Genomic DNA, 26,497 nt, shown 5'->3' with positions numbered 1-26,497 from the left:
AATAATTAAGATGTCAAAATATCATATCATCAACCAAGTTTAGAACAGTATGCATTGTTACTAGATATTAAATACGGAAGCTCTTACATTACATTACATGCAGATAGGCAGACATACACACACATGTACAAAGAAAGTGCGCAGTGGAATATGCAAGACGGCCGGATGAGGCCCATGGGACCCTCCCCACAAATACACCTCACGAAACAATGCGGACGTCCAGTTATCCGCCATTGTTCAACTTCACAACTAATGAGGAATCCAGCGAATTTACATACAAATAATGCGTGTGAACTAATGCATATATGTACTGTACGTCATGCTTATCGTCGGCAAAACTCGCAAACCTCGGCAAAACTTGAAAACCTCGTAACTCCTCCGGAGGAGTTACGAGGTTTTCAACTTTAGGTAATGTTGGCTAAGGTAGCAAATCCCTAATATGCTTGAAATGGAGTTACGAGGTTTGGGAGTTTAGCCGACGTTATACAAGAAAATAAAAGACGAATAGACTCGGAACACAATAATCACTATACGAATATATAATACAAATTACAGCAAATTGGGAGAGATCCTCAAATTGGAGAATACAATGTCTTCTCCAATTTGAGTGAATTACAGAAAAAACTGACTAAAATCAAATATACCTACACTGTACGTACATCTTTATAGACTCAAATTGAAAGCAAATAATGTAGGTAATGTTGTTGGTGAGCCTGTGTCAATTCTATTACGATTGTCCGTCTAATAAAGACCGGACGCAAAAGCAAACAATGCAGATGCGTTCATTTTACAACACTTAATATCTATTAAACGAAGGTCAGCACCGGCAACCCGTGAACGATCAGATTTGCAGGGACGCCAAACAAGACAAACAAAACAAGAACGTAGATGAATTTTCCAAAACGCTATTGTTCACGGCGGAAGCAATTCAAATCCGGAAACAGCCACCGGACGACTGTGACGATATTACCTCACATATAGTGGAGATACTAAAGATAATTTATATAAATATAACGCAAACATTAATGACTAATTAACAGGTATTAATACATATAAACAGACATAAAATTAAGATCGGCCCGGATATTATCTCGATTAGTTATAAAATTAGAACTGGTAAATTATAAACCGGGAAGTATATTATAAATAATTCACACACATATTGCAATACAGTGCAAATACTCTACAGAAAAGATTAAGAGATGACACTTGACATATTTATTATATTTATTTATTATTTATTTATTATAATGTCACTTACAGTATACACCAAACATGACACATAGGAATATAAGCATTAAATTGAATTATACATAACTATAATAATTAATAAATTATTAACGAAAAAAAAACAGTATGTCATAACTTAAATAATATTATTATCTAATCAGTACTAATGGTGCTCGGGGCGACTATAGCCTCGAGGTAGCGCCCGGCTGTGGCTAAGAATCTCGGTTCAGGAGTCGAAAATAAGTCCAATGAATCGTCTTGGGCCAATATGGCGTTAATAAGCTTTAGAGCTCGGTAGAGAGGTGAGTGGGAATTCGACTTGGTACTGGTGTTTGGGAGGTTGAGTAAGGGTAGTTTACGAGGACGGAGATTGTGCCTTGAAACAGGTGGAACGTTGAAAGATACCTGCGCTAAGAGGTAGCTGTTATTTGTCTGGCCTCGTAGTAAACGAATCAAGAATCGTACCAAGGCTACATTTCTTCGAGCTTCGAGTGTCTGGTATCCCACCATACCCAATACGTACGGGGTTGGATACAAATACGGATAGTAAAAATACATTTTCTTAAACAAGTATCTCGCGAAGGATTTTTGTACTTTTTCGACTGTTAGGACATATTTGTCTTCATGAGGGTTCCATACAATGGCGTTACAATCTAGTTTGCTTCTAACATATGAATAGTACAACAGATCCAGAGTCCGTCTACTTGAAAAGTGCTTGGTCTGCCGCTTAACAAAACCCATACGTTTTTGGGCCTCTTTGCAGGTTTGAAGAACCTGGTGATGAAATGTCATCTGTGGATCAAACCAAGTGCCCAAGTCTTTTACTAAGGCAGCTCGCCTTATCTTTTCACCCGCTATGTGATAATCATTGTGGTATGGAGATTTTGACCGTGTATATGAGATTATAGAGCACTTTGGAATGTTAAGCGCGAGACTATTTTTTATGCCCCATTGGTGTACTCGATTTATATCAACCTGAAGTATAGCCGTATCCCGCAAGTCGTCAACAGGATAAGCCAGTTTTACATCATCGGCAAAGATTAGACAAAAGGAATGAGATATTTGTGCCGGAAGATCATTTATTAATATTAAAAATAATAAAGGCCCGAGATTGCTTCCTTGACCTATGCCAGATGTTACTTGATAATGTTTAGACTTGCATCCTTGATATTGCACAAATTGCATCCGTTTTGACATGTAGTCAGCCATGAAACCAAGAAGCTTCAACGACAGACCACATTGAGCCAGTTTGTTCAATAGTATTCCGTTATCAACCCGATCAAACGCCTTTTGAAAATCAAAGTACGCTACGTCAACCTGCTTGTGAACTTCCAGATTATATTGACATAAGCCGTAGTAGACAAGACAACTAATGATCTTATGAAACATACATTTGATTGTGGAGACAGCAAAAAAAGCAGCAGGTATCGAGGTCACAATTGTACTACTGTTATTGTTAAAATGGTAAATCGCGTTGTTTCAAATGCTCATGATCTTCCATATTCCAAAACTCGTGACTGCAAAGTTGTCTCAGTTTATTTACGGCGCGCATCAACAATGGCGAGCTTCTATTAATTCAGTAAAGGAGGCTTCTAATCTATGTCACGGCTCGCAAACGGGTCCGTAATCGCCGGCTCGTTTGCTTCGTCCGATCATTTCCACACTAAAAGCCCACTTAATGAATAATAACGGTACATTGTCGGCATTATTATATGCATTTATGTTGTGGAATTTTCACTGGAACATTTTCAACTTTCCACGACTTAAGGCTAAGAACGCTCTGTGTCATTGCAATTAAAAGTAACACTAACATCGTGTCTTTAATTGGAGTTTAGTTTATTTTTATAATTGTTCGTTAATTAAAAGCTCGTGTACTCTATCCATAAATTAAGCACGATTGGAATTGAGCTTCATAAATAATTTATGGACGATTCACGAGTCACTTCAAACCTATTTTTTTATTAATTGGCACACATTATAATAGTGGGGGTGGGGCGCATTTTCTTATATCTTTTACATAGTTACCAAGGCTTAATACATTTGGCGTTTTATCAGCGATTCAACGAGCATCTTTATATTTAAAAACTTCCAACCGTAGCGTACCTTCCTTATCTTGTTCAGTATTCTAATGAACAGAAGCTTTTAACTCCGCGATACCGCGCGGTAACCGATAACTTCGCACGTCCATAATCCGAGATAAATAGCGAGCGATCGATTCACTTTCGCCCGATTGATTCTTATCGCAAAAAGTGGCCGCGCGGCCCCTGCTTCCTTCGGCAGGTTCCTGCTCTCCAACAATCCTCCAACTTGCGGACCACGCTTTCCTAAACAACAGACTATAACAGAACCGGACTTCCAAGTTTGGCCGGTTAGTATTTCATTCACCGCGGACGATGTGATTGAACCCAGATTGCTAATATCCTTGAGAACTGGTTGCGAATGAATAGTGTTACATAAAACAAAACAAAAGTCTCCTATTGCGGGCGCTGCCGGCGGCCGCAGCTGCTTGCGATACGGATCTCAACTATTAAAGAGTAATAACCATACGCACATCCTTGGCAGTCCACCATCCTGTGTGCATTAATAAATAAGCGACAGATCCTTACAAAAACAGCAATATAAATAATTGAAGCGCATAAAATGTTCACATTTCACACAGCAGCAGCAGGCGTCAATACACAAGAGAAACATCATACGTTGACATTGTTATAAGTAGACACCAATGTCTATCGAAAAATTAGGATGCCTCCGGACCTCCATATCAAAGCGCATGTCACGCCTCCGGCGTATAATTCTCCGGGCACTTGGTTAGAGACTAGTATAATACGAATACCAAATCACCCATTCAGCTGTCGACGATAACTAGGCGGATTTCTCAGCCCAGATCGCCCGAGTCGTACATCTATCACGTTGACGGACGGCGGGCGGGAGCGGTCGGTAACTCACGGATGGTACCGTTGCGGCGTCCCACAAGGTAGCATGCTAGGGCCACTGTCAATTGTAATGGTCAGCGTATTCAATGGAGTCTTAAATTTCGCGAAGGAGATTAGGTTAATATCCGCAGCCGGACTTGTGCAGTTGTTTTATATGCAATTGTGTAACGCGTTATGGTCGTTTGTGTGGAGGATATTGACCTTAAAGCCAACGATCTTTTTAGGGGGAGCTTACTAAAACTGTCGAAAGCAAGGCTTGGAATTTATGGCGCCGTGTTGGGGTCCTATATTACACGGGTCGTGTTCACAAATGTGTCCGGGCGTGTGGTCGCTCGTAAATCGGTTGCATCCAGCCCCAACCGCTGACATTGCCCCGCAAATAAAAATTGAATACTGTTCCGGTTTTTTGACTCCCACCAGGAAAATTGTTAAATATAAAACGAATATTTGTATCAATTTCCATATATCTGTTATTAAAAATTATGTAAAATTTAGTATCATTATTTTGAAATTTGGCCAAAGCAATCAGCATTAGGTATATCTGTTGTCATTGTATGCCTACATTTAAAACACATATAAGAAAAAAATACCGAGGAATTTCCAGTCTATGAAATTCAATAAATCGCACGCTACTCGTATAAAAGTCGTAACCATCCTTCATCCATTAAACGATAATACGATGGAATAAAAACATACAATGTTGCATTAATTGAATGTAACTTGATATCTTTGGCTCGTAAGGTGCAAAACTTATAATTATACCAGTGTAATTGGACAAATTGCATTCCAAGCTCACCGGGGGGTGTGCTGCGTTCCACTGAATTAGCTGCAAGTGATACAACTAGTATTTGTAATGCTATTTCATGGTTACAAGTTTTTGGTCTAAAGGTAGTAGGAAGACGGCAGTTACACATTTCTTCTCAACTTTTTCTACACGTGCTTACTTTGTACAGCTGTCTCAAAACTGGTCTTGTACAATGTTTGTAAACATCTTTTCAATTTGTCGCATGCCTTTTGTCCCCATATTGTAACGTTTTTATTGGTATTTGATGAAAGCCTTGAACTGCCGCTAAAGGAGTGGATAAAGAGGATATGTTGGACCGCTATGATGAAAACTGGATTTGGCATCTCAGGAATTCATCAGAATGACACGCGCCAAAAATAAATTCCTATAATTAACTGTAGTGCGTTAAAAAAAAACTAAACAGTTTTTCCGTAATGGTCATGTGTGTTATTGGCTTTTTTATTTGCAAGCTAGAACTCCCTTGAATCCCTGAATCATGACAATTTTACCAGAGAAGAGACCTGGATATAGATTCTTACAATTGTAATTTAATTTCGTAATTTCAATAAAGTCGGATGCCGTGAAGTTTGAAAACGACGTGGTTCCAAATATGTTTGGTATTTTCAAGAATGCATTGCCATGTTGCATGTCGGCATTGTCGCTGGAGGCGTGCTCCCATTCATGCGTGGCGGTGTTGCGCCACGACGGGCTTATTAGCGGCATTAGTCGACAATGGTTCAATGCTAGTTTTCGGCCGTGGCTGTGTGATAATCAGCCTAATTCTATTATGGTTGAACTATATTGTTGGGATTACGAGCGGTAGTAACGACCCTATCAAACTCAAGTTGTATATCAAATAAAACTAACACAAAATCATGTGCCATTATTTAGCTTCTCCGTTAAAATGATTGAATTTTGGAATCTGATCCAATGCTATCCTTAGATGTTTGTGTAGTCTTACTATAATATATTTCTAGGTATACATATTTGGATCCGGCTCGTACCAATGAATTTTTCGGATCTTATGTACGAAATATGTACCTATATATATTTATTGTATCTTCATATTACATTTATATTTGTGCCTATTAATTTTAAGCATCAAGTTTTAGTGTTCTTTACATACACCGCACCAATTATGCTTCTCTGTTTGGACTAAAAGTTGACTGGTAGAGAATGCCGTGTAGCATTAAGTCCGCCTTTTGTCACTGTATATTTTTTACTGTGCAATAAATTTTAAATAATAAATATCATTTAAATATCAAATGATCCAGTCGTTTTTGGGTGAAGGAAAACATCGTGAAAAAACCGGACGAATCCCAATAAGGCCCTAGTTTCCCCTCTGGGTTGGAAGGTCAGATGGCAGTGGCTTTCGTAAAAACTAATGCTTACGTCAAATCATGGGATTAGTTGTCAAGTGGACCCCAGGCTCCCATGAGCCGTGGCAAAATGCCGGGATTACGCGAGGAAGAAGAAGGTACATATTTGGATATTACTCCAATTATGTGAAAACTTAGTCCCTTTGTAATAATGTCATTTACGAGCAGACACTAACAAAACTGACTCGTTAAGCATAGCAAATTCTGAACTAGTCTTGTTCACAGGCCTGTCACAATATTGTAATATTGTAAACTGAAGTGACGGGGGCGGTCAGCTACTACAGTCGGACATTTAATACCCTGTTACATTATTGAATGCATATTTTAGCTGCTGGGATTGTTATGGTGCCCTGAATTCTGACAAAGAACAGAATATTTCGGAAATTGCAAGATTGGATGTGGGTTTAAGCATAATAGTAATTTATCAAGTTGTAAATATTGTAGTTAGACACAATAGCTACAGAAGGGGCAAGATGGTTGGCCACCTGATACGGCAGGACAGATTCTTTTTAAACATCCTGGAGGGCAAGATTGAGGGGAAAAGACGCAGAGGAAGGCCCATGCTCACATATCTCAGCCAAATAAAAGATAGAGTTTCTGTCGTGTCGTACGAGGGAGTTAAATGGCTGACCCAGCAAAAAGAAGAGTGGCGATTACTCCACCGACAAGAGCATTGCTCTTAAATATTGATGATGATGAAATATTGTAGTTATCTTATGAAGTCCTAATGATCAAATAAAAAATTTAGTAATGCAGTTTTCGTTTTTGGTATGGTGCAGAAACTAATGTTACGATGGAAGTAACAACATGATTTTAACAATTTTTTTCGGTAGTTTTATCAGAGAGAGTCTTCATTGACGATATGCTGTCTGTGTCTGCATGTAGGCTTAGGGTTTCGCCTGTTAAATAGAGTCCAATCCAAAGGCAACCAATGTTTTAGCTTCAAACATTTACGTATGAGTAGTTTCATATAAGAATCGTTTGGTTTCCACTCTGAAAGTCACTAAAGTTTTTCACAATTTCGCTAATAACAGTTCCTGTTAAACTCACCTGCTGTTCCGAGGTGACCTCCTCCCGGCTGCTGTCATCTGTAACAAACAGAGGTCGTTAGTGATCGTCGATCTGCTAAGGTGCAACTAGACCGTGATTCAATCATCTGGGCTTTCGTCTAATTCAGTGCGCTCTGGTACACAGTTTTAAAACAGTAGCTATCTTCTGCCAAACTGAGTTATGTTCAGCTCTTTGTTCACTACAATAGTTATTTACGTTATACTTTCATTAACACGATTATTCTTTAGTATATTTCCGATTTCGACAAGTAAGTGCGTTTTGTATGTTTCCTTACAAAGTTTCAGGAAATGATACTGAAGTCAACAATAACTTCATAGGAAATGACGCAGTTTCCCGCGAATTATAAATAAGTGCTAGTCACTATAGAACATGTCGATGAAGCATTACACATTTTTTAATAGGTATCATAACATTGCTCTAACCGATTTGTAGAATATAATTGTATTACATAGGTAAGGTGCTTTGGAGTAAGATGAAATGGATTTTTGATGAGATGAGCGGTGTTGCATTGGAACTTGGAACCAGGGACCGTTACCGGTATTCTGACTACAGGTTATTATTGAGGTATAACCGGTGTAATTTGAATTTGGGTATTTATATCACTTAAGCTCCGAATAGAGGTATTCGAATACCGGTATTCAATAGTGTTATCGGTTTAGCCAATTGACAACAAATACCACTATTTGATAGTTTACTCCTAAAGCTATTACCGGTAATAAGTAAGTGCCAATACCGGTTGTAGTAGTACCACGATTCGTTCCTTCGCTACTCGTCAAGGACGTTGTCCGGCCCGCTTGTAAAGTTGTAAATACTTAAGATCCGGATCTTAGAATGCCCGTTTTCATGTTGGCTGGTAAAATTAGCTGTTAGGTGATGATTTTGAATGATAAATATTTAATAGCGTTCATTTGATTCATTTAATTGTTTTTTTTTTTGTTAATTTTAATTGTATTTTATTATGTATGTAGTTTATAATCTCAAATATATGAGCGCCGATTAGACGTGCGCGCCGCCGCCATAAGGAGTCCGCGCGCCGCCGCCGCCGCCGGTAGATTAAAATTCGCGCCGAATATTTTTTATATTATAAGACAGTATTATGCAGCGTTAAAATATGTAATAGGTTATAGTCCGATAAGAAATAGTTGAAATAGGCGCCACTTCCTACGTAACTCTCACATTTTTAACGTAAAATACTTACTTAAACATGGCAATAATTACGTACTTACGGAAATTTTTTGGTCATATAATTTAATTTCTACTATTTTATGTCGCACCAACACCATACTAACTATTTATTATGTGGCAGTACGATTTACATAAAAATGTGTTGTATGTACCATGTACCTATGGGTAAAACACATTTACAAAGTATAATGTCCAGTGTTTTAACCGTTGTCGATTACAGGGCACTTGTGCCAAGTATGCGAAGAGTAAAATTATCACGTTTTCTGGTAGTTTTTATGAATATGAATATGAATTAAACAGAGGGATTTTAGGTGTTTCAAAACCTTTTAAAAAGTCATTACTTGTCGTATTGCAACGTAATGAACCAAATAGATAAAAAAATATTATTACGGTTTTTTTTCCTGTGCGTTCATCAAGACATCAAGAGACAGACCCGATTTCATTTGAGAAATTACTTACGAAAATATTGATAAAATTGCATGCATTGTTGTATACCATTGCTCAGATGTTGCTGCATCCTACGATACCCCGCTAAGTTTGATTTAATGTTAATAAAATTACGCCAATGACTGGTAAAATTTTACCACCTACGAGCTATAAAGCTTTTGGAAAAATATAAAAATAATAGGTTTTACTTTAGTTCATAACATAAGTTGACATTATCAGTAAGTGTATTTGTAATTAAAAATGCAATTATTCTATATTTATTTTAAAAAAAACATGAATTTGACAAATAAAACCTTATGCATATAAAGTACTGTATACTAACTAGGCAACGTCCAAAATACTAGACGTCTTTTCATTATGCGGCGTATCTTTTTATTTACACCGAACCTGGCAACATCCAACATATTTGACATACCTATGTTTTTTTCGAAACTATTATAAATATATTTTTTTCATGATTTTTCTACAATAAACAACCACATAATAAGATAATAACACCAAAAAAATGATACTAACACAGTTTTTTGAGATTTTTTCCCTTGTCGATTTAAGGGTTAAGCATGGCTTTTCATTATACGTCTTAATATTGAAAAGTTGAAAAATTCCACGCCGCCGCCGTGGATTTTTTTGTGGCACGCCGCCACCCAATTTTTTTCGACCGGCGCGCACGTCTAGCGCCGCCCAATAGGCATTTAGTCGGCGGCGGTTCGCCGGTCAAAATTGGTTGGCGGTGGCGGCGAATCGGCGGCGTAGACTTGAAAACGTGGTTTATGCGAAGAGAATTCAAACCTTAATTCATTTAATTTAATTTATTGAATTATGGTAGGAAAAAAGTTTTTCATGGCATTAACTGTAGATAAGCAGCATAATGAACATCTCTTTATATTGTGAGGTTACTGTTAATTGAATCTATCACTAATTCACTACACTTTATAAAACAAAGTCCCCCGCCGCGTCTGTCTGTAACTATATGAATGTATGTTCACGATGAACTCAAATCAAAACCTACTCAACTGATTTTCATGCGGATTTCAGCTATCAATAGAAAGATTTTTGAGGAAGCTTTAGTTTAGGTGTACAATTTGTTAAGGTTTTGTGTAATCCGTGCGAAGTCAGTGCGGGTAGCTATAGTCAAATATAATAGTTATTATATGTACGTATCGCCAGGAGAGGTGAATGATTACACACACTGCTCGCACAGACCACCTACTAATCGCAAAAATAGTATGAATGAATCAATGAGTGAATGTGACTTAAACGTACGATATTAAAAGCCTATAAAAACCCCTTCAAGAAACTTTTTTGCAGTTGATATCAACTTGATATTGGTACGAAATACGGAACCCTAAAAAGAATATTAATTTCAAAAATGTCTCAAAAATTGTATTGAACAACTATTTACAACTAATATTGCTCAAAGGTTAACAGGAAGAGATCCCTTAAAGGCATAAGTTCGCCTTTGTACTAATGACGAATGTTATTTTTCCTGTTTTGTTTTGATTTTTGTACAATAAAGTGTTTTACTACTACTACTACTATATGTATTAAAGCAGAAGGAGTTAAAAAAAAGTTCCAGTTAATCCTTGTTTAATATTCGCTGAAAGTTGTTGAGCATTAGACTTTTCTGAGTGAGCACTCTATGTATTTTTTTCTTTATGTGGTTAAATTCACGTAATGATTATTTTTAGATATAATTTTAATTTATATTTTTGTTCGGTAAATAAAACAAAAATATGATATGAAAAGTTTTCTTGATTTCTATTTAAAGTTAATTGTTTTTATATAAAGTAAGTACCATCTCTTAAAATATCGGTACCTAATTTGTTAGCACGTTATATAAAAGCAGTGTTGGCCGAACGTTAATGCAATTGACCATTAAAAATTAACCATTGAAAAGGTTAATTGCCATTAACCATTAACCATTGAAGGGAAATTAATTATCAATTGCATTGATCATCAATTTGCATTAATATTAATTTATTTCGAACCACTAAAAAGAATTAAAAAATTAAAAAGAATTAATGGTTATTGCTTTACAAACCATTAAAAATTAAATCAATTTTGAATGAAAATTAAAAATGTGATTGATAATTAACAATTAACAAGAATAAACATCGTAATTTTTGTCTCTGTATTTTTATGCAGGGTTTTCCCATATGTTCCCCGCGAAGAAAAATGGGAATTCACCCATTATTGGTAATTATTGGTAATAATGGGTGCTTATTGGTGTATTCCCATTTGTCCCCGATTCGCGTGACCTACGCCATGCATGAAGCTGGGACAAATGGGAATGTTTTATGTGAATGAATATGAACGGCGGGGAACAAAAGGAAACAAAACCCGATATTAGTGTTCCCATTTGTCTCCGCTCCAATGAGATGGGGAAAAATGGAAATATTTCTGTGCAGCTTCTTTTCCCATATGTTTCTATACACTCATTATAGGTGTATTCCTATTTGTCCCTGCCATATGTGAGTTGGAGACAAATGGGAAACGGGGACAAATGGGATTTATATACAGAGCCTAGGGGCTGTCCATAAATTACGTCATCGATTTTTGACGATTTTTGACCCCCCCCCCCCCTATAATCATCCAAAAATCATGCTTCAAAAGCCCCCATTTCCTCCTACTTCATGCTACCGTCATCCGATGTCCAGACCCCCCCCCCCCCCCTAATTTGAAATGACGTAATTTATGAATAGCCCCCTATTCCATCTGTTCCAGGTGGGAACAAATGAGAAAACATCGGAAAATGAAGTGTTCCCATTTGTCCCTACCTTATTGGTGTGGAGACAAATGGGAAACGGGGACAAATGGGATTTATATGCAGAGCCTATTCCATCTGTTCCAGGTGGGAACAAATGGGAAAACATCAGAAAATGATGTGTTCCTATTTGTTCCCACCTTATTGGTGTGGAGACAAATGGGAAACGGGGTAAATGGGATTTATATACAGCGTCTATTCCATTTGTTCCAGGTGGGAAAACATGGGAAAATGATGTGTTCACATTTGTCTCCACACCAATAAGGTGGGGATAAATGGGAATGTTTTATATGAATGAATATGAACGGCGGGGAACAAAGGGGATACACCCGATATTAGTGTTCCCATTTGGCTCCGCTCCAATGAGATGGGGAAAAATGAAAATATTTCTATGCAGCGTCTTTTCCCATATGTTTATATACACTCATTATAGGTGTATTCCTATTTGACCCTGCCATATGTGAGTTGGAGACAAATGGGAAACGGGGAAAAATGGGATTTATATGCAGAGCCTATTCCATCTGTTCCAGTTGGGAACAAATGGGAAAACATCAGAAAATGATGTGTTCCCATTTGTCTCCACACCAATAAGGTGGGGACAAACGGGAAATATTTATATGCAGTCTTTTCCTATATGTTCCCCGAGGGGACAAATGGGAATATACTCATTATTGGTTATAATGGGTGCATTATTGGCGTATTCCCACTTATCCCCTATCCACGTGTCCTACGCCATACATGAGAGAAGGGACAAATGGGAACACATCATTTTCCCATTTTGTCCCACCTGGAACAGATGGAATAGACGCTGCATATAAATCCCATTTTCCCCGTTTCCCATTTGTCTCCACACTAATAAGGTGGAGACAAATGGGAACACTTCATTTTGCGATGTTTTCTCATTTGTTCCCACCTGGAACAGATGGAATAGGCTCTGCATATAAATCCCATTTGTCCCCGTTTCCCATTTATCTCCAACTCACATATGGCAGGGACAAATAGGAATACACCTATAATGAGTGTATAGAAACATATGGGAAAAGAAGCTGCACAGAAATATTTCCATTTTTCCCCATCTCATTGGAGCGGAGACAAATGGGAACACTAATATCGGGTGTATCCCTTTTGTTCCCCGCCGTTCATATTCATTCATATAAAACATTCCCATTTGTCCCAGCTTCATGCATGGCGTAGGTCACGCGAATCGGGAACAAATGGGAAAACATCGGAAAATGATGTATTCCCATTTGTGCCTTCTCATGTATGGCGTAGGGCACATGCATAGGGGACAAGTGGGAATACACCAATAATGCACCCATTATAACCAATAATGGGTGTATTCCCATTTGTCCCCGCGGGGAACATGTAGGAAAAGACTGCATATAAATATTTCCCATTTGTCCCACCTTATTGGTGTGGAGACAAATGGGAACACATCATTTTCCGATGTTTTCCCATTTGTTCCCACCTAGAACAGATGGAATAGACGCTGCATATTAATCCCATTTGTTCCCGATTACCATTTGTCTCCACACCAATAAGGGGGGGACAAATGGGAACACATAATTTTCTGATGTATGTCCATTTGTTCTCACCTGGAACAGATGGAATAGGCTCTGCATATAAATACCATTTGTCCCCGTTTCCCATTTGTCTCCAACTCACATATGGCAGGGACAAATAGGAATACACCTAGATAATGAGTGTATAGAAACATGGGAAAAGACGCTGCATAGAAATATTTTCATTTTTCCCCATCTCATTGGAGCGGAGACAAATGGGAACACTAATATCGGGTGTATCCCTTTTGTTTCCCGCCGTTCATATTCATTCGTATAAAACATTCCCATTTGTCCCCACCTTATTGGTGTGGAGACAAATGTGAACACATCATTTTCCCATGTTTTCCCATTTTTTCCCACCTGGAATAGATGGAATAGACGCTGCATATAAATCCCATTTGTCCCCGTTTCCTATTTGTCTCCACACCAATAAGGTGGGGACAAATGGGAACACTTCATTTTCTGATGTTTTCCCATTTGTTCCCACCTGGAACAGATGGAATAGGTTCTGCATATAAATCCCATTTGTCCCCGTTTCCCATTTGTCTCCAATTCACATATGGCAGCGACAAATAGGAATACACCTATAATGAGTGTATAGAAACATATAGTGTAGAGTCTCATGTTAAAATATGTATCACGATCTGATAATTCACTGAAGCTTGTATTAATGGTTATTTTTATTTATAATTTTAATAGTTCCAAGCAAAAGTAACATTAATTATTAGTTTATGAAATAAATTATTTAATTCCATTAAACGTTAATGCAGATTGACAATCAATGTAATTAAACGTCTCAAACTTCAATTCTAACTAATTTTAATTATATTGATGCGTAATGCAATTGATTAATTGCGGAATTAATGGTTAATGCAATTGATCAATTGTTAATTAGAATTAACCATTACGGCCAACACTGTATAAAAGCAATAAATTCCCGATCAAACTAATCTGCATAGCATTTGCAACGACAACGTGTGTAAATATCATCGTTAATGTCAAAGTTCTATGAAAATATGACGTTTATATTATAATAACACTCCCTCACTTTGTTCTGTTCAAATCGGTGCAAAGTTAGCTTAGACAGACTCTAGTATCTAACAAGGTCACGCCGATGCCACACCGATAGCGCAGAATTTTGGCGGCGGCGGCGGCGCGAAAATTTTGGCGGCGCGGCGCTCATATTTCATATGGAAATGTTTTCTGGGATTAATTATTTTCATTGATTCATTCATTAACCTCGTGCCTTGAAACGGTCGCAACGCTCAATTTTACAGATTTCGAACCACTTGCTACGCTCGTGGTTAAATCATGAAATCTTTCGCTTGTACAGCGATCAATATAAGCATGAGCAAAAAGAATAGATAGTAAGTTACATATGTCTTTGGCATGAGGACTTAACAACAACTTTAACCTCTTGTCGCAAAGTTTTTGGTTACTCTTTGATCAAGTGCAATGAATACCGGTATTAAATACGAAAACCATTACCGGTATACTGAATACCTGTTATTATTGAGGTATTAATGAATACCGGTATTTCATTATGTCAATTAGTGTACAAATAGCGATAAAGACAAAAACGGAATGACAGCAATACCTCTAATGCGAATATAGGTATAACATTTTAACCGGTATTCGTTTGACAGTTTTTATACAGGTATTTAATAAAACCGGTTATACGGTCCCTGCTTGGAACTATCGCTAAACAATATATTAATTGGAGGAGTCCTTTTTAACTTTTTCTATGAGCTCTACGATCTTTACGCCACGCCATACCTACTAAAAAAAGCGTTTATACTGTTCCATATCTTCTCACTGCGGTGCAGGTTACGCCACAGTCTAATAACTGCGATTCCACGTAACTCCACCGGCAGAGTTCGAGGTCGACGACCCACCCCTTTTTACTCTACACCTGTGATTTGGCCAAATACACTCACTACAGGCAACCTCGTACATCCCTTTCGCTACGCTTTGGAAAATGAATCGTAAGCTAACGTATCAAGGATGCTTTTCTAATGATAATGTTGGTACCTTGTGAAGGTGCATGTGGAATTTCATACGGCGTGTCTAAGTGGGTGCTCCGTTTTGCGCTAATGGAGTGACGTCACAAGGCTGTGTCTTTAGGTGTCTACAGGATTTGCGAAGTGTCTACCGCAAGCGTCTAGATATAAGGACACTTGTGCAGTTGGCAACAGAAGTAGCCACGCCAAAAAATTGAGTTCTAATTAAGGATTCAAGAAAAAAAACTGGAAACTGGAGTGGCGGAAGAAAGGGGAGGTCTTTACACAGCAGTGAGACACAACTGACACAAGATAGGCTATTAAAAAATCGGGCAAGTGCGAGTCGGACTCGCGCATGAAGGGTCCCGTACCATATAAAAAAAAAACAAAAAAAAAGCAAAAAAAAAAAACGGTCACCCATCCAAGTACTGACCACTCCCGACAGTCCCGACGTTGCTTAACTTTGGTCAAAAATCACGTTTGTTGTATGGGAGCCCCATTTAAATCTTTATTTTATTCTGTTTTTAGTATTTGTTGTTATAGCGGCAACAGAAATACATCATCTGTGAAGATTTCAACTGTCTAGCTATCACGGTTCGTGAGATACAGCCTGGTGACAGACGGACGGACGGACGGACGGACGGACGGACGGACGGACGGACGGATGGACGGACGGACGGACGGACGGACGGACGGACGGATGGACGGACGGACGGACGGACGGACAGCGAAGTCTTAGTAATAGGGTCCCGTTTTACCCTTTGGGTACGGAACCCTAAAAAATAATTAAGGACTGACGCAGTGATGTTTTGAGCGTTGTTGTTGCCATAAGTTTAATTTGCAAAAACAGTGCGTAAAAGTATTCGTTTATATGCGTTAGGGTAAAAAGACTGTGTGTTTGTGCATACAATTAAATTATCCCAATTATTACCAAAATTATAAACTTGACGTAGGTTTTACAGCTGTCTGACATTTAACGCCAGTTTCAAAGTAACCGTGTGTTATCTGGTTCATTAAATTTTGCGATTCTCCGCCTCCCTATTGGAACTGGGCAACCCCTCATTATAAGTTCCAGACTAATTGACACTTGGGCGTGATGAAAATCTCTAATTTAAGGGTAAACAGTATGTTTAATATTTAAAACATTAATTAAAGGTTTTGAAAAGGGTCGACACCTAAGAGCGCAATTACGTAAATCAAGCTTTTGACCTTGCCTGGGTTTAATAGCTCTAAGCTGACGTCACTAGTTAACATAACATATAAGCTAGTCGTAAAAGATATGGAATGGTAAAACACCGCGGAACGCGTGGTTGCACCATTGACCGTTTGAAAATTTTGAATATCTGGTTCTCCATCTAAAATAAATGGGTTGGCCACATCCTACCCTCTGCGCTTATCTAGCCGTAGAAAATATGCTGTGACAGATGTCACTTTTGCCCCCACCCACTCGTTCCATCGATCTTTTACCATAGTTTTTTTTTTGCCATAGTGTGGTTTATACATTTTTATCAGATTCCTTATGTTAAAAGGATGCATGATTTTTGTATGGGGAGTTTTCACTCGCGCGCGCTTATTTATTTTCGCACATTCGATAGACAGCAGGCTTATTAGAAACAATTGAATCTCACGGAAAGTAGAATCGATTGACATATTCCAAAAAATACATGTAGCTGATTACGCCGCGAGGAAGACCGCATCGCAGCATCTGCTCCGTGTGTTTTCTCCTAATTTGGGCATTTCCACGCTACCTGAGTACCTGACTATCAAGTATCAACCTCCGTTTTACGAGCTCCGCGCATGCGCTGGGCTTCATAAAAGCTCGAAAGCTATTTGTAATTGGTTTACATTGCCGACGAATTTGATGGTGCTTAAAGGTGCTTAGATTAAAAAGGACTTGTTTTGGCAATTGGTTAATTTTTGACGGCGCAGATTAGTGAGACGCCTGAGTGATAACCCCTATAGGGTTGTGTACTTGTAGTTGTACAGTCGCTAATCAGATATATCGGACCGTTCGAGGTGCTCAAAAATATCAGAACATGCACTCTAGCGCTTTGACGATAGAGGCGTGTTCAGATAATTGCGAATACCTTGGTCGCTGCGATGTATCTGATGGCGTCTACACGTATACCTATGATAATAAATTAGTACTGTAACTACTGCCACAAGTCTATCAATCCCAGTCCATATTCATAGGTACTTGGTTTTAAATATGTTTTATACAGACGCATAAAATATTCATGAACTATTGGCCAGCCTTGAGACAGTAAAGTAGGGCGCCATGAATAAATACCATGGAAATTGACATCGTAATGGTACTTTACTACATAAAGTGCAGGCCGAACCGAACACTAATGATTACAATTTAGATGGATTCTAAATTGCCCCCTTGCTTTATGTTGTATGTTTATTTGTTAATATTTCGTAACATAAAATAACCTGAAGAATTGTATGTTTAAATACTCGTACTCGTCCATGTAGACTACAGTATAACCACTTCTAACAGGCTGATTATACGCTTGTTTTTCACCGATGTGGTATTAAATCAAGAATTATTGTATCTAAAATCTAAGTTTAACTAATAGTTACAATAACAACACTTTATCTATGAGCTGACCATTTCGAAACTTTTTAGCTCTATTTCAGCCTACTTCGGAATTTAGGCTTGCTTAAATTCCAAGTTAGCCGCACCGTACACAAATAGTTCCAACAGCATGCCAAACATAGCACGATAATTCATAGCAACTTCGGTATTCGCGTAACAGCAACTCTCTTTGACCATTGATAGACTGTATCTCGTTACAGTAAGGGTTACAATAGATCAACTATGTCAATGATAGAACAAATGCCTCGCGCCGCACGGTCCAATGATGCGCTTATCTGCACCAGATGATCGGGTCGGCCAATAAATCTGTGGCTTGCAACATGACAAACATTGCAAGATAATTCCTGCCTACATGGGCCGTATTCTGACTAGCAGCAAGCTGACCACATTTTCATCTCCACCACTTAGATTCTGCCTCGCACAGCGAAACTGTCGTCTATCGTCCGCGGTATTTCCTTCAAACCTTCAAGAAAAGAATATAATCTTATAGAGGCTTAAGGCACTTCCAACCCCTCTGGTGTTACAAGTGTCCATGGGTGACGGTAATTGCTTACCATCAGGCGATTCGTCTGCTCGTTTGCCTCTTATATAATAAAAAAGCCAGTTACGGAACGCGTTCACCAACATCCGTTTTCAATGTTTATCATTAAGTACCTCTACTGCACGTCAAGAACGGCAACGTTGTACAGTCAGCTGCAGAGATAAGTGAGTCATCTATCATACCTATGCAGAGGACGATCGTCCGAGACATATAAAGTGGCTGGCCAGGCCGAACTTGGTCTTAAAGACTCTTCCGCAGGTGTTACTAATTACTATAGAGTTGGCCAGACGCGTTATACGTCCGAGACAGCAAAGTTATCCGAAGAGCTTTTCCCAGTATATAATCAATAGATTTTGCGTAGAAATAACCTCAATAATTTGAAACATTTTAGAATAAGAAAAACACAACTTTTACTGAAAAAAGCTCGAAATCGCACAATGTCCGAATAGGGCCTCAAGAATATACTCGGCTCACAGAGCGGCTTCAAAGTTATTATCTGGTCCACAATCTTAATTGCAGAACATTTCAACATCGCTAATCTTTGTATTCTGGTCAAGGGCGCCTGATAACTGAACTGTGTTTGTAAACATGCCTGAAAACTGTTTGAATTCGTTTCTACATATTTCTTATCAATTTTCAGTTACGATTCTGGATAAGTATGTGTCAGAGCGTATAAAATGGAACCTTAGGTCGGTTGTTTCTTACACTATTAACGATAGAAGTATGTAGATGCCTTGTAAATAGGTAGGTACCTAGTTATATAATATTCAAAGAACCAAATGATAACCAACATGACAAAAATATCTAAAAACTTGTGCCTACTTTAAGTGCTGCTACACATGACGTAGTTATAGTGTGTGTGTAATGAAAGACTTACTATATAATATAATATGTTATAAGTTCCGGCAAAGAAAATCATCGTTTAGTTAGACGGGCGGTTTAATGTAACTGGCCCTTATATTATCATAAACAGTCCACATCAACTTCTTTAGATAACACAACAGTGATATTATTAAAACATTCATATGAAAATGTCTAATTTGTAATTCAAAACTACTTGCAAGCAGAGGTCGTAAATGAAATTCACACATAATCCAACTGTGTTTTACATTTACATGATTATCAAATGTTTTCCTCATTACCGTGTAAACTTGAGAGCTTTGTATGAAAATGCGAAGACGCCCGAGATCAAGGCACATTTGCTTAGAGCGTTCACCCGCGCGCGTGACAAACCCATCCTGGCATATCATTATTACACACAACAGATCACTTCTCCTAAACAGATGGAGCATTTTAGTAACACACATATTAAATATATTAAAAACGGGTCACTTATGTATTTTACGTCAAAGATTCCACTCAAGCATCACAATTGTTAATAGACAGCACTTAGTTGTCAAGCGGACCCCAGGCGCCCATGAGCCGTGGCAAAATGCTGGGATAATTCGAAGAAAAAGATTGCTCTCAGGCATCACAATTTTATTGTTAATAGAGAGGCGAGAGTTTATGTTATATCGCAATTGTATAAAATTGTGTATATGTTGCATGCTGTAAGAGATTTTAGTTTTAAATCTATATTGTGCATGCTGCAATTAAGCTAAATGTGTCAAAAAATTCGATATAATGTTTTTTTAAGACCTTTTCCACATTTCATGCAAATAAAGCTTTACTTCGTAACCTTAGATGCTCAACGCACATTTTGAAAACACGACTGCTTTAGCTATCGTTAATTACGCACACAACAATAACGTTTTAAACACATCAGCAATTCAGCATTTACGTTTTAGGATAAAATAGGCTGGCTTAGTATAAAATAGTGCGGGATGCAATTCCGTTGCGGCTTGTAGTGATACGTTTTCAATGTATGGTGACCGCGGAATCTTCGTAAATCCTTAATACGGAGTCTATGAGAGGCAGTGTATGACACAAACACATAGTTTGCAGTACCAACTAAATATACATTCGACATCAACCCTTAACACGACTGGATTAAGGCTAAATTTCCACGATGCTATGTGTTTTTTTCGGAACATTCTCTAAATAGGCCTCGTTCCGCCATCTGATTCCACAAATTACAGCAAAAAGAGCCAGTCTTACAGTTTTGCCAAAACGTTTACGTGTCTTATTAATTTATAGTTCAACGCACCCGGTATCTGCTTGATTCTGAATTAAATGTGTGCAAGAACAAGTATATGTACGCTGCACCGCATCATCCGTAATAAACATTAAATAAAATTAATGAAAATATCGTGACTAAACTTTAAATAGTTAAGTCTTCTACAAAAGGACCACGAGTATACATATATTTAAAGGGGCCCACAGATTACCAGTTCGGCGGACGATATCAGTCTGTCTGTTGTTCAGAACTGTCACCTTTTGCGTTTAATTGACAGGCTGATATCGTCCGGCGAACTGGTAATCTGTGGGCCCCTTAAGAGTCGGCGACGGGTATGAGACACTCCTAGAGATGGAAGCGTCTATGGGCTACGGTAACTGAACACCATAAGGCCCTCCTCGTGGTGTGCAGTTAATGGCGGAGCCAGCATTGTAGAATGGGCTTCGCACGGATTAACAAATTATACACCTAAAACTTCCTCAAGAATCACTCTATTGATAGGTGAAAACCGCATGTAAATTCGTTCAGAAGTTTTTGAGTTTATCGCGAACATACAAACACACAAACAGACAGACGCGGTTGCGGACTTTGTTTTATAAGATGTAGTGATTGTCGAACCTGCGGACAATTTGCCATGAGAAAGGCGACCAATAAGACAAGATCCAAACAAGTTAGCTTTCAAACTACGTATTCATTATGGGAATTCTAAACGCTCGTGAACTTCATGCACATGTTAACATTTCTATACTAACGAGACTAGACTAGAATAGTCCATAATCAGGTTCTAATAACCACATGAAGGCAACGTGCCCAGTGCCGAGCAACTTCTAGATAACCTACCTGGAATGCTTTGCTTCACGCCGGCTCCCTTATCTATCTTCATAGATATTCATATCGTTCTGCGCTGTATATACTCGTAAGTACGAAATGGGGTATCTTATTATATAAATAGCGTCACATAAGCCTTTCTTGCAACAGAAGAATGTATAGGTATTCGCGTGGCAAACCACAAAATTCTGTCGTGTGATGGAAGCTTTATGGTATTGATCATAAGTATGTTTTCGTTAAATCCAAGCGCAAATTCTCCGTGGTTCCTAATATGTTATGCTTGATGCAATGCTACGTCAGTAATATCCCATTCCTATTTCTCTAGATTGTACCATTTCTTTGGATCGTTCGACGACAAATGTCAGTGATTTACAACGCTTACTGGAGGCTGTTGGCACAGCCGCTAACCAATATAAGTGTACTCTTTATATGATAGATCTATATATCCCTCTTCTTCATTCCATCGTCAGCGTGAAGAGAGAATACATCCTTTTATTTATTTATATATCGTATGGCATTTACATTACATTACACTGTTCATTAACAACTTAGTTTATTTATAATCTAAATCTATATTAATACCAATATTAATATTAATATCAATACGTACAGTGATTTATGTCGCCATTTATTATGCAAACTTTAAAGTATGGAATTAGCTTCCGTTGTCTTTATTACCTGTGATAAGTACCATCTATGTTCCCATGAAATAGCCCTATGATATGTACGATCTGTATTTCTGTAAATTTTTTAAGCCCTGTCACTGTCACTTTCCTTGGTCAATCGAAGGTATAGGCTGTCACATGTCACAGTCACTTTCCTTCAGGTCAATCCAAGGTATAAGGTGTTAACCATTGGTATTTTTTTAATAACGTAATAAACTATATAATAAGTGTAATCTGAGTTCACTATTTTGCTGGTTAAAGTGGTTAACCTAACTAGCTGCTGCCTCAGCAATCGGAATACACATATAAAACCATGGTCCAGCGTAAAATCTTAATGGGCTCACGTAAACGCGTTCAAAGGCACGCTCGCGATGCGCGTAATCAATTCAAACGCGTATACGTATAAGTGGTGGAGATTGGCTGGGTTTTTGTGGTTAGTTTGATATTTTATACGTAGCGCGATGAGTCAAGGGGGCGGTTCTGCAATCTGCGAATAGATATGTAGTTTAGGTACTCGTGTATTGATAACAATTGCTGTCTAGGTAAAACATAACTATAAGAAACCTACATATGCCGACTGATAAAAAAATATTTCAAATTTAGTTCTTATAGTGTTCCTACATACACGTATTACGAATGCACAGGTTAAGGTACAGCTAACAACTGAGGAGTGCCTTTTCAAAAGGGCTTATTTTTTTATGGAGTCCATAGAGAAATAAGCCCTTTTGAAAAGACTCCTCAACTGAATTAAGCGGGCGAGGCGTTTAAAAGTATCTGAAGGCAACCTGGCCCCATTGACAACTTTTACTGCTATTCTGCAAGTTATTAATATTTCATCGATTATGACTCCGATGAGTGTTTCAAAACCTATTGGTTAGTTGGAGAAAGATATATGTAAGTATCTATGAACAAAATCGACATAATTTTCCTTGTAATAATTATCATAGATATAACAAACACTATGTATAATAATTTATTCGAGATATCAATAATTATCAAAGATAGTTTAATGGCGTTTTCATGTATCGTTTTATCACGTCTATTAATGGACTATTAGCATCCTTGCTACGCGTGATATAGCAAATTGTTACGATTGTTACCCGATTTTGAATGGCGAAGGTTAAATGGAATGTACCTATAATACATCACAGGTCCTAATCGATATTAATTACTTTGCGGCGACTTAATAGGAGAATTAATTAAATAGTTTTGCTAACCCAAATATCTATTATGAGCTTGGCGTCTAGGTCGCTGGTCTGGCATTTACATTAGTTTATACACACCTAAAGGAATTTTCATGACATTTATGTAAATTAAACATGCCTATATATTATATGCTCTCGAAAACGTGGACCCCACTGTTGCCCTCACACGTAATAAGAATAGACAGAGAATTAAGAACACTTTAAATAAGTATATTTTAAACAACATTACATTTAACATGGGTGCTAAAAATTAGAGGATTAGATGACTTATGATTATGATTTATGAAGTTATAATTTGGGGCCGATTTTTAAGGCAGGATTTTTCTGCTATCAATGTGTTTTTCAGGCATAGGTACGAGTAGGTATACCTAAGAAAAAGATGGCGCGTTGGACTAGATGCGTCCCAGCGGGATTAGCGGGATCTTATTCAGCTCAGGGAGTAGTTTAAAAGGGAAAGCTTTGCCCACCAGTGCGACACACGATATGGAAAAACGTTTAAATGTAAATTGAGCACTATAACCGAAGACGGATAATATACTAATTAGAAAATAAAGACGTATCCTAAAATCTAGAGAAGTAATGGTATGAAAAGAATATGAATGATGGTTAAATCTCAATACGCGTCGGATTGGATAGTGATATATCAGTATTGTGCCGGCATTGACGTTATCTGTTCGGGGAAGTGTATGTCTGTCTGTACGTCCCACGCTGTTGAGGCTGACTGTGTACTACGCGGAAATGTGGTGAAATGTCATGACTAACCAATAGTAACATTATAATCTCAATAACAAAAAAACCTACATCAATAATGGTTTAACTCCTAAAATCGTATATTTTTTATGTTACTTCGAAGTCGGACGGAAGCCGTGGCTCTGGGAGCCCTGTATACTCTTGACAACGATACGTCATAAGTGAGCTACGAGCGGTCGGGTTGAGCTGGAGCGAGGCCAAAAGGGTCGCTGAAGATAGGAAGGCATGGCGGAGCGTGTGCAGGCCCTTTGCACCTCTGGGGTGCCATAGGACAACAACAAAGCCTTGTTCCAGCGGCTTGTTCTACTATCAACGGTTAAAGGCAAAGCTTTTTATCGATCTCAATGTTGATTGACGCCCCAGCTCAATCAAGTCCGGCTTAACCTGCGTTGCGTCAGTGGCCCAGTTACCCCAAATGCAGATGGCGATAAGATAAGGTTTGTTTACGTTTCGCGGTGGTACCATCGCCCACACTGTTAACTGTACATCGGTAGACCTTAAGCCTTTTGTAAAAAGGTCCACCGATGTACAGTGAGGAGTGTTGCTGTTGGTACTGGCGCAAGGCCGCGGTATTGGAAACACATTTGTGATACCTCCCGATGGCGGGGCAATGTCGCAACGATAACACTCTAAAAAAAATTCGGTTGGCCCTATCAATATTTTGATAGTCGTAATCAAGCATCTTGATTCCATACGAGCCTAACAAGGACTTCGACATTTCAAATAAGGTAATTCTGATTGATCTTACTATTGCTATGTAACTGAGCCAACTAAGATCTTGTTCAATATATACACTGAGAGAAAAATCACCACCAGGAATTAATAAACAGTTCTGTACTGGGGGAAAAAATGAAGTTTTAGTAGTAATCATAGAAGTTTCACTATTTCTGTAAAATTTATTTATTTCTACAAACAGCTCAGTAATACTAAATCTAATTTCAGCAAACAGACTTTAGTAAATGGAGCATTAAACAAAGTTCAGTATTTGTTACAATCCATTTTTATTACTACTAAAATTCTCCGATTTTTACTAGTAAAGTTTGTGATTTTTGGAAAAAAGCATCTGTGATTTCAAGTTATGATTTTAGTAAATGTCTCACTTACATAGTTTTGTAATATCTAAAAAACGAGTTCGCGGGAATAACATTACCCCATTTAAAATAACAATTCAGTTGTTACTATAGCGACATTACAAAGTTTACTGGTATTTAGTAGATAAACTTGTTGTGTTTATGTTCATTGTTGTACCAATCACTAAACGAGTTTTGTAATACCAACACAGCTACTTGCTACGTTCATTTGGTTAGAGTTAGTATTGTGTCGGATGTCGGGCGGGCGTGTCTCGTGTCTTCTTTGTTTAAAACATACTTAAGTTAAATAATAAATTTAGGATATATTGTGGGCCATGGACATATTAACCCGCGACCTACTGTGTAGTTGGGGTCTACAGGAATATATTGTTCTGCAACTTCGAGCTAGCTGTTGTTATTCTAGTGATAATGACATCAAAGGTAAATCTAAACTGTTTGCAATTCCAACCTCCCTAGCACAGGTGCGCCGCGAGAGCATGTTGCGCGCGTAATAACTACTAGTCTCTTTCTGACTGTATGAATAAGAAAGGAATGGGTAGAATATCTCGACAGGCTTTTATAGTGCCTCTTTAGTACAGAGATATACTACCAAATGCTTTTTTATTCATACAGACAGAAATAGAGACGGGTAGCTACCACGCGCGCGACATGCTCTCGCGGCGCCCGTTTGCTAGGAGCGGAGGAATTGCAAACAGTTTAGTTTTTGCCTGTGACGTCATTATCTCTAGAATAACAACAGCTAGCTTGGAATCGCAGTACAGTTTAGTAAAACCTATGACGTCATCGTCTCCGATATTGCTAAAGCACGCTTAGAATTACAAAACGGTTAGTTTTCACCCATGACGTCATCACCTCCGATATTGCTAAAGCACCTCTCGGAATAACAAAACCAAATTTCTGAAATTACTCTAGCATACTTCAAATTACAAATATAGAAGTTGTATTTCCTACTAAATGGAAATTGCAAAAGTTAATTTGTTCCTATTAGTTGACTCTCCTTGTCCCCGGATTAAGTTTTATTTTTGTAATTCTAAGTGTGTTTTTGTTAGTTTTTTCTCTCAGTGTACATGAAAAAGAATTATGCTAACTAATTGACCCTAGTAAGATCAACTAAGCTTGATATTTATTGAATCAACCTACGTTACATAATTATGTCAACAAGTTAATAATAGATGCAAGGTATACAATTGTTAGGATTAATCAATACCTACTTTATTAGTTCAATCACAGATACACTTATTGTTTTAAGTAATCAGCTTTCATTGATTTATATAAGATCGTAATTGTTGTAATTAACTTAACGTCAACTAAGAAGAAACTGCTCTTAGTTGGTCTTCATTTTTT

The 26,497-nt window shown here is 38.0% G+C and overlaps 1 protein-coding gene across 4 annotated transcripts in view; it reads right to left on the bottom strand.

Moving 5' to 3' along the window:
* LOC134790434 (protein spire) overlaps positions 1–26,497 on the bottom strand; it is a 271,608-nt gene that overhangs the window by 193,903 nt on the left and 51,208 nt on the right. For all 4 annotated transcript variants that reach the window (XM_063761214.1, XM_063761215.1, XM_063761217.1 and 1 more), the window contains exon 2: positions 7,377–7,414. In XM_063761214.1, coding sequence (XP_063617284.1) covers positions 7,377–7,414 — 38 coding nt within the window. The remainder of the gene's footprint in view (positions 1–7,376; positions 7,415–26,497) is intronic.

This window comes from Cydia splendana, chromosome 5 (genome assembly GCF_910591565.1).
Source record: "Cydia splendana chromosome 5, ilCydSple1.2, whole genome shotgun sequence".
Taxonomy (NCBI): domain Eukaryota; kingdom Metazoa; phylum Arthropoda; class Insecta; order Lepidoptera; family Tortricidae; genus Cydia; species Cydia splendana.
This window is presented reverse-complemented; position numbering and strand designations above follow the sequence as displayed.